The 13,763-nt window shown below is 45.1% G+C and overlaps 1 protein-coding gene across 1 annotated transcript in view; it reads right to left on the bottom strand.

Moving 5' to 3' along the window:
* PGM3 (phosphoglucomutase 3) overlaps positions 1 to 8,672 on the bottom strand; it is a 69,658-nt gene extending 60,986 nt beyond the window's left edge. Inside the window, 3 exon segments of the mRNA XM_029595529.1 lie at positions 134 to 318; positions 593 to 798; positions 8,538 to 8,672. Coding sequence (XP_029451389.1) covers positions 134 to 318; positions 593 to 796 — 389 coding nt within the window. The 5' untranslated portion in view covers positions 797 to 798; positions 8,538 to 8,672.
* Between the last annotated feature and the right edge of the window lie 5,091 nt (positions 8,673 to 13,763).

The raw sequence follows: 13,763 nt of genomic DNA, 5'->3' as shown, positions 1-13,763 counted from the left end.
AACAAACTGAAAGCCCTCTGGGGCAGGGAAATACCTATTGAACCTAAATGTATATCTTGAGCTCAAATTTGAAAAGACAAAGCTTAAATCCAAACCCCTCTCCCAAAGCATCAGCCAAAGGTACACTGTGTACCTTGTGTCTCTGCCGACAGCTACAAAGGCATCCTGCTGCAGGCTCACGCTCTCTTTCTGGCTGATGTCTCTCAACACAGTGGCTAGGTCTTGCTCTTCTGCGTTTGCCAGACTAGTAGCGTACTCCTCCCACGCTGCTGCCAGCATCTCACCCAAAGGATCAACCAATTTTACTCCATTATCTTCCTAAACACAAAAAAATAATATATAAAAATTTAAAATTAAAAACACACAATGAGGCTAGTTTGTTTTTTTTTAAATCTTGGACATCATTTTTCATTCTAAAGAAGATTCTGGAGCACTTTACAATTCAGTACTTCTGACCAATATCTGCAGCCACTTCTGGGATGGATGGACTAGAAGCACATTTCTAGTTCCAAACTCTAAATAGTCTTCCAAGGGAGCAACAGCAGAAGGGACAGAATGCAAACAGAGAAGCACCATTCCCACACATTCTTACCTCAGGGTTGTGGGATGCTGTAACCATAACACCAATAGTGGATGTAGTCTGTTTGGACCTTAGCACAGCCAATAAACCCATGCGATACATGACATGGTCCAGATGTTCTGCCTTTGTACGAAACCCTGCGGTCCCATATTGAAGAATAAGGCCTGCAGGCTTTGCATGCTGTGCAGAAAGCTTCACAATTGTAGCAAAATCCATACCTACTGAACAAAAGTAGGGGCAGAAAGATATTTAGAATGAAAAGATACATTAAAAAAAATCCTGTAAGAAACCCTCAGAGGTTTCAGTGTGGCTTGTCTGTACCATAGAATTTTAGAATACCACAGAATAAAACAGTGCATGTGCCATGTTAGTTCCGTTAGATATGTAGAAATAAAAAGGTCATCATACAAGAAGTAATCTTTTTATTGGACTAACTTGTGACCACCCTTCGAAAGCTATAGGAAAATAGGTTCTTACCTGCTAATTTTAGTTCTTGTAGGACCACAGATCAATCCAGACTTCTGGGTTTTCCCTCCCCTCCAGCAGATGGACACAGAGAAAGTTTTACTGACACTGCCACCTGCAGTCCCTCAGTATTAATCTGTACCCCAAGCCAGAAAAAAAAAGTAAACTATGCAAACTCCCCCAAAAAAGCAGGGGTAAGAGGGTAACCCTAAAAACATTCAACAACAAATTTCCTTACACCAAAAACATGTGTAGGACCAACAAAACCTGTGGTCTTCAGAGAACATGTAGCAAAAACAGACTCTCCCAGTACCCTTTGCTAATCAAGAGTGGGACACTGGATGGATCTGTGGTACTATAGGAACGAAAATTAGCAGGTAAGAACCAAATTGTTTTGTTAATTCTTTATTTATAAATTTTCAAACAATACAAACTTGTTCAATAGTTTGCAATCGAAAAGACATGGCTTGGTAACCATCACAATATGTTAAGATGATAATATTATCATTTTACAAAAGAAAAAAAAACCTCTTAGTACCAATACCATTAATAATATCAAAACAAAATGAGAGCGGTCTGCATGGTGGGAGAAATCTAAGGGGAGAGCTCACAAGCTAAATAATACATTTATTTATTTATAATTTTTATATACCGAAATTCCTGTATGAGATACAAATCAATCCGGTTCACAAAGAACGGCAACTCGCCCGGGGCTTATCTGGCCGGGGCTTTTTACATTAAACAGTTAAACAGTTAAGATAAACATGAACATGAAACAGTAAGCCATGAGTCACCAACTATAAAAATAACGATTAAAACAGTGGGTCTCGAAATAGCAAACAGTAATAATGATTGCATTGATTACAATTAATAATTAGGCCGAAGTTAGCCTAGGGTTGTAGGTGCATGCTTAAGTACATTTTTTTGAAATTGGAGCGAAGCTCGCCAGAGGTATAAGTTGAGGGCAACTGAACCAAGGGTAGGGGGGAGAGAGTAATAGATGAAAGTGGGAATGGGAAGCCTGGTGGATGGGAGGGGGGAGGAAGAACACATAAGTAAAGGCTATTAGCATAGAACCTGCACTACTTTCTACATTTATTGACCAGACACTGGGGATGAGGTTGGGAATTTCCTTTGTTCTAAAAAGTTTTTTTTTAACTGTTTGGGTATAAAGAAAATGTACAAATCATCTTGTTTCTTAATCAGATACATGGGAAACGCAACGAAAATGAGAAACCCATTGAAATTACTTCCTGGTGGAAAGCTATAAAGGCTTTCCACCTTACTTGTGTAGATATTGCTAAGTGTGGGAATATTTTAACTGGTTTTTCCCAAATACTTAATAGGGTATTTATTGAAATATTTTTTCATTATTTGATTAATATCTACTAGATAAGGGAGCCCTGACCGACATGCCGCAAATGCGCAGTAGAGAGCAGCTCTACTGCGCATGCGAGCACGTCGGCCAGAGTGCCCAAAAAAAAAAATGGTGCTGGGTCCGTAGGAGCGGCGGCAGCAGCGGGAGGAGCAGTAGCGGCGGCGGCGCGTGCGCGGGAGGGTGGCTGGGTTTTTAGGTGCGGGGAGAGTTGTTCTCCCCCTCCCCCTGAGCTTCCGGTTCCACCTGCCGGCCCGGCGCCGCCTCTGCCCAAGCCACTTTCCTGCTGGCGAGCATGTCGGCCAGAGTGCCCGAAAAAAAAAAATGGCGCTGGGTTGCTAGGTCCAGCGGCGGCAGCGCGCACGAGAGGAAGGGTGGCTGGGTTTTTAGGCTGTGGATGAGTTGAAATGGGAGGGGAATGAGAGAGGGGGAGTGACTGAGGGGAGGGGGGAGGGAGGAGAGAGGGAGGGAGAATAGAGGGGGAAGGTGAGAGGGAGGGAGAATAGAGGGGGAAGGTGAGAGGGAGGGAGAATAGAGGGGAGAAGTGGGAGGGAGGAGAGAGGGAGGGAGGGGGAAGGAAATGGACCAAAATTTTTTTTTTAAATGTAGCCCGTTGTTACGGGCTTAACGGCTAGTCATTTATAAAAGAAAAAGCTACCAATAAAGTTCCCCAGTCAATAACATGAGCGGTAGATTCTTCTAAAAAATCTGTAAGATCTCCCTGAAACATCATTATCTATATTCCTGGGATTATTGCTATCGCTGGCTTGACTCCAGAGAGAGGAGCAAGGGGACTGGAGCCACTGACTTCCCTAAGTGGGGAAGAGGAACAACTAACCAGTGGTATATTCCCAGGACCTCTCATTCGTCCTGCAGTGGTAACACTAGACATTTTGTGGGAAATGATGGCTGGGATGTTGTCAAATATTAAAGGGTTGGAAGGCAAAGTAGATGTGTTAAGAGCTGGGAATCAACAAGAATTTTTTCAAACACAAAAACAAATTAAAGATTCTGTTGATAGAATTAAAGGGTTTGAAGAACGTGTCAAAAAAAAAAATCAGGAATCTCATGCCGCTGTGGTTAAGGATAGGGAGATATTAACTAGACGGATAGAATCTCTCGAAAATAACACCAATTAAACTTAAGATTTCTTAACTTCTCCAGCAGTACCCAGATCAGTCCAGACTCCTGGGATGTAGTAAAGCTTCCCTAAGTAGGGTGAGACTGGGAAGTCCCGCTCGCAGCACACTCGCACCAAAATTTTCTGCCCCCGGGGCCTGGACATCCAAACAATAATGACTGGCAAAAGTGTGCAACGACTTCCAAGTAGCCACCCTACAGATCTCCTGAGGAGAGACCAATTGATACTCGGCCCAAGAAGCTGCCTGAGATCAAGTAGAATGCACCCGTAGACCCTCTGGATCAAGGCGGAATTAATAGCCTCTTTCAACCACCTCACAACAGTCGCTTTCAAAGCTTTATGCCCTTTCTTGGCACCATTCCACAACACAAAAAGGTGGCCCGACGTGTGGATAAAGCAAAAAAACGAAATCGGAGAAAAGGACATATCAGATTAAGCTCAGGGTCATCGTTCCCAGGCGGGCCCCCAGCATCCGGACAACCTTCCCTGGAGGCCTGAACCTCCGGAGACAACAAGGGAGGGAGATTGCTATTCTCTGTTGCGGCCTGTGCGGCCGAACGAAAATGTGACAACATGGCCACCATTCCCACATTGAGCGAGAACAAGCCCTCAGGCACTGACCGTGCCATAGACTGTTTCCCCGAATCGCAACGAGCACTGCTCATGCCACCCGTGTTTCTCCCCGACATTCCCTCCCCTCCGGGAAGGCATCGGGAGCAAAGGCCGGCTTGGGAAAGATGCAACCGCGTGTCCCAGCAGGCCATAACGGTCGCACTATGCAGCAACTCAGAAGAAACCCGGGCCAACCGAAGTGGAAGGGAGAGAGGCAACAAGAGCCGGAGGAACGAGCAAACCAATCTGCTGTGAGCCGTCTGCCGAAATAAGGGACCGAAATAAAAAAGGAGAAGGCTGTCCCTGTGCTTTCCGATGGCTTCCATGGTGCCCTAAAGGAAAAACAATAAAACCTTTTTTTTTTGTTGAATAAAATTTTAAAATAAGCAAACAGAAAAGGAGGCACTTTCCTGAAATAATGCAGCAGGCTCAATGAAGAGGCAACAGGCTCAAGTGATCCCTCATGGCGAGTGATCCGGGACCCCTGGGTATCAGTCCTGTCCAGCCAGGGATACGAGCAAAAACAGCGTCCCCGACCCTCTGCTCGAGAGCCTCAAGCACCAGAAGGGATGGCCCCACCAGGGCCTAACTACCTTCCAAGAGGCGAAGACAGAAAGCCTATTTGCCCTCTTTTTGGCTGTTGTAGGTTTAAAGTTTCGGGAGATAATGTGTACACAGACAGAGCGAATACATAAGTGATTTTTTCTGTAAGAAAAAAGCATTATAAAGTGTAGCACCATTAATCTCTCCTGAACAGCGATTCCCAAAACAGGAGTTAGTGAACACTGGAAATCACTGTGAAAGTAAGACTGAGGGTGTCTGTTACCTAAAGGAGGAAAATATCTTCCCCAACAGAGCTTTTTGTTCAAGTACAAAGTGCATATTGGAATTCTGGATGATTTGTTCTGGTGAAGAATGAATGAACCGGTGCTTTAAGTGTTGGATGAAGCTGCTCATTCTTGGACTCAGGACATTACTGGCTAAGTAAGCTTCATTGAGGCTATTTGTACCATTTTTGCTGTACACTCAGTTAATTCACTGCTGTACTGTAACAGCTATTTTACTGTTCCCAGACATTTTGGGGGGCTTGCCCAATGTTGTCATGGCAGCCCACAGCCAGCTCCATTCAACTCAACACAACCGCAGTTGCCTGCCATGACAACTCCAGTCAAAGCGCTGGCATTGCTAAATGGTAAAAGCAGTCAGTATTGTAGAAGAAAAGCATGAAGAGAGAGGGTTCAATCTGTCACAAAATTTATTATATCAGCTAGGCTGCTTTCTGCACCAAGCTTTTGTGTTCACTAACATTTAAATTTGGCTCTACAGCCATGTTTCCTAACCTTTTCAAGCTCAAGGCATGCCTCAATTAACATACCGGTAGTTGTTATGTGGCACACCAGTTTCCACAGAGCAGTAGTGTGGACATGGAGAGGACTCATTCATCAAAAGAAGAACCAGGGAAGCCCTATCAGTCTTTCTTCTAAATGTTAAAATGGAGGAAGAGAGGGGGGAAGAGAATGCATCATGATGGATTAGCTCCATCTATAAGCAGTGCAGGATAAGGGAGATGTCAGTGTGATGCATGCATCAAGCTGCTACAGTGCTGTAACATGCTTTAAACTGTGTATATCACACAACAGGGCACTAGCGCAGCAATATCACATAATATATGCGATATTTTGCATATCTTTGCCCTTCTACCCTTTCCTATTACAGTGACCTTCTTTGCATGTGATTTGAAAAATGGCACTAAATGGGCCACGTGCTAGGATGTGCCCCAGCCACAATGCAGGACCTGCAACTTGATTTAAAGGTTTGAGGGGTGCAGGGCTTGGGGTCTTTTTTTTGGTATTTGAGCTTTCTGGAGAGGGGGGTGTCAGCGGCCCAGGATACTGCTTAATCTTGGACTTTCGGGGAGGGGAAGGAAGTGTTGGAGGTCCGGGACCCTACTTAATACTGGATCTTGGGGGGGCCCAGTGCCACCGCCATTCCTCTATTTTTAAACTTTTAGGGAGTCAGGGCTGCCAGGTCTCCATTGTGACGGCACTTTTTTTTTGGGGGGGGGGGCATTAAGGTGATGGTGGTTCCTTGAGGTTGGGGCCATCATTGCATTAAAGGGCTGCTAAGCTTTTTTTTTTTTTTTTGCCCCATGATTTTTGGCTGCAAGACTTGATTTATTTCGATGGAGGAGCTCTATTATCGTAGCAACACCCCTCTGCAATAGTGGGACCCCTCCCGTAAAAAAACACCACAGCTTAGAGGCTCTAGGCCTACGTTAGTTACTCTGGCTGTCACATGTGGCTGCCAGAGCACCTTCACTGCTGCTACTCCCAACACTCAGAGTAAGTTACATCCAGTGCTCGGTGCACGCTCTCACCATCTCACTCAGTCTGTGAAAGGACAAAGAGTGAAAAGACTCAAAGGAGGCAGCGCACGTGCACAAAAGGCAGGGTTCAGTTATTTGTGGCCTTCATGCTGTCCATTAATTACATCCCAGGGCTCAGGCTGTAGCTAGGAAGAGGCGACATGCATGTTTATACGTTTTCAAAAAGGAGCAAATACGAGGTCCATATTTAATCACTGCCCGGACAACAAAGTTAGCCAGATAAAGTTATCCGACTAACTTTGGAGGGATACTAAATAGTGCATATGAATAACTGAATATGACCGGTTATCTCAAAGTTAGCCAGCTAACTTTAGGACAGCTCTTTGTCCAGACCAGAGTTTAGCCAGCCTGTTAGTCGGCTAACAACTCCTCCCATTTTCACCCCTAGAGCCCTCCTAACTTATCAAGCTAAATTCTAGCCCCCCTAACTTATTAGCCGACTAGAACTGAGCTGGATAAGTGCCCAAATCTTAATTTAGCTGGATAACTTCCGATTTATCCAGTTAAATACTTTTGAATATTGACTTCTACATCACTGGTATCACTTGTAGCTGCAAGGTGCTAAGAGCAGGGCCCAAGTGCTGGTCTGGATCTGAACATCAGGCAGTGGTGATTTTTCTGTGACATACCAAATCAAGTCTGAAGGTACACTGGTTAGGAAACACTGCTGTACAGGATATTAATTCATACATAAAGCCAATGGAAAACTGCAGGTTTCCAGCTGGAAAAAAAAAAAAGAAAAAATGCAGAGAAAACAGGTATTAGACTAAAATAACCATTTCCAAATAAAAGACGTTTCAGACTATAGAAAATTTACAAAGAATCTTCAATTGACAACTGCAGAAGCTTAAACTCATGACTGCAAGGCAAAGTGATGTCAGACCTGCAACTACCGTATCTCCTGGACCCTTGCTGGGCTCACCTGCTGATGCAGCCTTGCCAAAGGCAAGGAGCATAGGGGTGTGTGTATGGGGGGGGGGGGGGGGCTATAAAAAAGATGCAAAGTGAGAAAAGAGGTGCAAAATCCTGAGGTTTTATTTTTCCTTTTCAATTGAACTTATTTGTGATCATATTCTATTACTCTAACACCAAATGAGAGATACATAAATATAAAGATACAAAACACACATATTATATACGCATATACATTCATGCTTAATATAACATTAAGTTAATTTAGCAGAAAAGGCTGTTCTACAACCAAGGGGTCATGGCAAGAGGCTTAAAGTTGAAGGGGTGGATGTAATTTTAGAAAAAAACTTAAGAACCAGCCCAAATTTTAAGACACACGAGACAAAAAAAAAAAATCCTTTCATTTCTCTTTTTCCTTGTTTTAAATTTTTCTTTACGTATTTTGATTTTTTTTTTTATATTTGCTCTGCAGCACAGAGACAGCTCCTCCATCTGATCTGGGTCCGGATATAAGAGCTGTGGCTAAGCCAAACGGTATTTTTGCCTCAGACTTCACAATCAAATCAAATCCTATTCAACAGAACGTGAGACGGAGCAGCTCAACGGCGCACAGCCGAGGCTGGGACTCCTCTCTATCCCCCGATCTCACCCCGCAGAGCGAGGCGCACGGCCCGCTCGTGCCTCTATCTCCATTCACTCCCCCAACCCCACGAAGAGAGGAGCCGAGACCCGTCCGATGCGTCAGCTGTAAGGAGAGAGAGCCCGAACCCCGCGCCTTCTTCCCCATACCTGAGCTCGGTACCGCCCGTCTCTGCCGCTGAGCCGCTCGTCGCCGCCGCTGTCAGCTGGAAGAACCGGCGCCTGCCACGAGCTAAAGGGCGTGACTTCCTCGTCCAATGGGAGCGCCGCCAACGTGTCCTCGGCCGCTTCAGACCCTCGCACCTAGGGCAGTGTCGCCACACCTATACTAAATATTGTATTCATGCGTGCACTAGGACCCCCCCCCCCATATAACAGCAAGAAATCCAAAATCTGCAAAAGCGTGCGATCTTTTTTCATTTCTTACCATGTAACAACACCAAGAACTTGCAAGTGAAGAGGGGACAGTTTAAAGTTCCGTTCAATCCAGCCCACCGTGCCCGGCTGCTTTTCCACACCCACTTCCTGGTTTCCTGCAACCAATCAGCTGAGCCTGAGCAAGTCCTCTGATTCAGACTCAGATAACTTTATTGGCCAGACAATGTTTGCATGCGTTACCAAAGTAGTACATACCGTATTAATATGGAAAGGAGGGGTGGGGATTGAGAAAATACTAAGAGTTTTAAAAAATCGCAGTGTATAGAAAGGACAATTTTAGAGCTATTGGAATGTGTAGCACTGCAGAGTTTCCAGACTTGCAAATGTAAGCTATGGAATAGGACCAGCAGGCTGACACAGCTAATACAAGAGGTAAGCATCAGCGAAGCATAGATGGCTAACGTAATAAGTGACAGCAGAATACCTTTTTTTCTTATGTTTATTTTTTTTACGTATTTTGCTTTTTCATATTTGCTCTCCTCTTCCTTCTTCTTTTCTGCAGCCCAGAGTCAGCTCCTCCACCTGATTTAAGCCCAGATGGAGAAGCTGTAGTTAGCCCAGACTGTGGAGGATACCTAGTATTTTTTGCCTCTGACTTTGCAAACAATCAAATCCTATTTAATGAAACATGAGGAGAGGGAATGGTTCAATATATGATATGGGAACATAGAGAAGGCTGGAACACCTCTGTTTCCCTCGATCACACCCCACAAAGTGAGAAGCACGGCCAGGTCAAGCCTCTGTCTCCATTCAGACCCCTGAAAAGAGGAGCCAGGAGATGTCCAATCCATCAGCTTTAAGGAGGTTTTCAGAAACGTTCTCCCTATACCTGCACTCAATATCGCCTGCCCTTGCTGAGCAACATGCCCCGCTGTTATCATCTGGAAGAGCCGGTGTTTACCATGAGTTAAAATGCATGACTCCCTTGCCCAGTGGGAGTGCCACCATGTCCTCGGCCATAACACCCCTGCCCAGAACAGGCTTCACAACCAGAACCTCACACTGAGGGGAGCGTCACCACACCTATGCTAAATATTGTAGTCATGTGTGCATTAGCCACCCCTCTCACAATATAACCTCAAGAAATCTATACACTGTAAAAGGTAATCATCGTTTTTCTTACCTTGCAACAGCACCAGAAACTTACAAATGATGAGAGAAGAGCTTAAAGACTTCGCTCAAACCAACCTGCTATCCTCGGCAGTGTTGCCATCTCCTACCTGACGAAAGTCACTAGATGCACTGTAAAAAGTATCCAGATTGGGTAAAAAGTAGCTAGAAAAACATAGCTATTCGGTGGTGCCAACACAGCTGGCAAATTTGATTTCTAGTCACCTTAAGATTAGTGTAGATTGGTATGGGTCAGGGGTATCACACACATTCTTGCTCACTTTCTCTGACACACACACACACTTACGCAAAATTACACTCACAAATTTTCACATTATTAGCACACACACACACACACACACTGAGACAGATATATTCTTTTTCACAGGGATGTACTTGGGTGAGGGGAGGGGTGAATATGAGTGACCACCCTTGGCCTTACGACACCGTGGCAGCCCCATCCTCAACATTATGATAACCTGTCAGCTTGAGGATGGAGTCACACTCATCAATGTTCCAGGGCCCTGCTACAGTTGATTCACCCAGAGTCCCCCGTCCTTCTAAGGTCAGCCCTGCTTTTTCAGATATAGGAAACTTGGTTGGTACATGCTGTCACTCTGCCACAACTTTGTCACATATACACTTGCTCTCAGTCTACCAGTTCACACACACACTTGTTCCCACTCTATCACAATTACACACCCATACTTGCTTTCACTCTGCCACAATTACACACACACACACACACACACACACACACACACACTCTTGCACTCACTCTACCAGAAATACAAACACACCCTTGCTCTCACTCTGCCACAGCTACGCACACGCAATTGCTCTCATTTTGTCACACCTGTGCGCGTGCGCACACACACACACACACATACTGACTCTGATGCAGGTACACACACTTTTACGCATGTAACGACTCCTTGACTTGTGGGGCTTTCCTGGGTCTGGGACCGACCTGACAGGAGTCCCCACCTAGGGCGGACTCCATCGTTCCTCACTTTCTTGGCACCTGGTGCCTCCACCTGGGGAAGAAAATGTTAGTGGGTGGGATTTCCCTCCCTTCACCCCAGGAAAACAAATGGGTCTGTGCACAAGGCACAGGTATATACAGGTTTATCAGACTATATAAATATATACATTTCTACATGACTATGTACATCGCAAATAGTATGTCAAACAGCACACTTATCTACTTGTGGTTAATAGTATATGGCCACCCAAATATGTACATTTGTACAAGATAGCAAGAACATTTAATATTTGTCAATTTGGGGTTGTTGGCCCCCACAGTATACCACCATATAGAGTAGAAGGGACCTCTTGAGTTCCCACTTAATCAAGTGTAATTATTATCCTCCCCCTTTTTGCCCAAGTCTCATTCCTGTAAAAAGATGCAACTGGGTTGGTAGGCAGAGTTGGCCTGGGGGTCTGTTGTATCTAAACTGCTGCCATCTCCTTGGTGCTGCTTGCATGCCATTGAAAGGTCATGCCAACGCTGGGGCCCATGCCCTCCTGGGGACCTGACTCCGCTTCCCAGCCTCACTGGGGTCCATACACTCCTGGGGACCTAACTCTGCTTCTTGGTCTGTCACTGGGTTCCACACCATCCTGGGGGACCTGACTCCGCCTCCTGGAATGTTGCTGGGGTCCACACCCTCCTGGGGAACCCAACTGTGCCTCTGAACCTGCCGCTGGGGACCCCTTCTTCCTGGGGGATCACTCGATGTGCCGCAGGGGTTCACACCCTCCTGGGGCACTGCTCGATCTGACACTGGGGTCCCCTTGCAAATGGGGGAGCCAGTGTCACCTCCTGATCTGCCACTGGGGTCCCCGTCCCCCTGGGGGACTGCTGCACCTCTGGATCTGCCACTGTCCTTCAGTTCTTCTCCCTTGGAAGGAGGGTTTTCCCTGGCTTGGATTTACAGCTCTACTAAGCTCATGGCTTGTTTAATGTTAAATGATTCAGGCCCTCTGCAGTTTCAGCTTTCAGTGATTTTAGCTCCACTAAGCTCATAGCCAGTCATTCGCCGTTACCCAGCCTGGATGGGTCACCTTCTCTGAGCCAAAAGGCCAAGACCTAGGTAGGACCATGGATAGTGAATGTGTGCACACCCTTCCATCCTGCCTGGCCTTTTTTTTCTGTTGTCTGAGAACTAGGGACCCAAGGGTCTGACTCCCCTTGTTAGTCAGGGTGAGAATCTGTTTGTTTTTCAGTACATTTTTCTTCAAATCCTTCTCTCATTCAGAATTCTCCAATGTAGGCCTTTTCCAGTTATAGTTCTGCAATTTAGGATTTTGCTATCCTTTGATTTAAAGTGATATTTCACTGCAAGTTACCAACAATCCAGGGGGCTGTGACATGCAAATCTCCTACCTGAGTCTCTGACTCATCTATTCAATGGTCATTTAAGCATCTTCACAGTAAAGTAAACATCTTCACAGTAAAGTAAAAATCACTTCACTTCTAGCCCCCCTCAAGGGACCATCTACACATCCAAAACACGTAATCAACCTTACCCCCCAATCTTCGCAATCACCCACTCAACAAACACCTCATTCAACCGCTCAACCACCACTCCCAACAGGTCAACAACCATCGCACCCAAATGTCAAACAACCTAACACTTCACTAACAGTGCTCAACACTTTTGAGCTCACATCCACTCTAGAAATAGAGAATATTCTCAAGAAGATAAAACCATCCTCCCATCCATCAGACCATATTCCATACAACAAACTGTGTCTGATCTCCAACACCATAGCCAAACCTTTAGCAGACATTATTAACTGCTCCTTCTCTCAAGGACATGTCCCGAACCAACTCGTTAGCCATGCTCAAGCCGCTCCTCAAAAAACCCAACTTACCCACCTCAGACCCAGCAAACTTTAGACCCATAGCAAACCTCCCGTTGATTGCCAGAGTTATGGAGAAAGTTGTAAACAAACAACTTACAGAATATCTTGACGAAAACAACATCCTCACCTCAAACCAATTTGGCTTTCGTAAGTCTATGAATACCGAATCATTATTAACATCATTATCAGACACTATCATTTTCAACCTAGAAAAGGGCCAACCTTGCCTCCTCGCTCTCCTGGATCTTTCATCAGCGTTTGATACCGTTAACCACTCATGCCTCCTGCAACGCCTAATAGACATCGGCATTGCAGGAGTAGCTTTTAACTGGTTCAAATCGTTTTTGGAGAACAGAACATACAAGGTCAAGATAAATAACAAAGAGTCCCACACCATCGAATCCAAAAGGGGGGTACCACAAGGATCATCCCTCTCCCCGACTCTTTTCAATATTTATCTACTCCCACTTTGTCAACTTCTCACTAACCTTAAGCTAAGACATTACCTATACGCGGATGATATTCAAATCCTCATCCCTATAGAAGATTCCATACACAAAGCCATATCATTCTGGAATAAATGTCTGTCAGCTATCAACAATCTACTCACCAGCCTCAACTTGGTTCTAAACAAAAACAAAACTGAAATCCTCATTATAACTCCTGAAAACTATACCCCTTCCTCACATTCTAACACTAATCAACATCCGGTCACCGCAGGGCTCTCCACCACGCAACAAGTTAGAGACCTGGGAGTCATCATAGACAACAGACTCAGTCTCAACAAATTCGTCAACAACACAACAAAAGAATGTTTCTTTAAACTTCAAACATTAAAGAAACTCAAACCTCTCCTCCTATACAGAGACTTCCGCATGGTTTTACAAGCCATCATACTCCCAAAGCTGGATTACTGTAACTCTCTCCTCCTAGGCCTTCCAGCATGCACCATCAAACCACTTCAGATGGTCCTAAACGCCTCTGCAAGAATTCTATCAAATGCCAAAAAGAGAGATCATATCACCCCAATTCTCCACCATCTCCACTGGCTTCCAATTAAATACAGGATCCAGTTCAAGTCTTTAATGATGATACATAAGGCCTTACACAACATCGCACCTCTCAACCTAACATTCCAAATTCAATTACACACATCTGTGAAACCAACCAGAAGCGCCTATCAGAACAGACTAATCACACAACCTGCGAAATCCGTTCTGAGGAAACGTGCATT

Source organism: Rhinatrema bivittatum, chromosome 3, assembly GCF_901001135.1.
Source record: "Rhinatrema bivittatum chromosome 3, aRhiBiv1.1, whole genome shotgun sequence".
In the NCBI taxonomy this organism is placed as follows: Eukaryota; Metazoa; Chordata; class Amphibia; order Gymnophiona; family Rhinatrematidae; genus Rhinatrema; species Rhinatrema bivittatum.
This window is presented reverse-complemented; position numbering and strand designations above follow the sequence as displayed.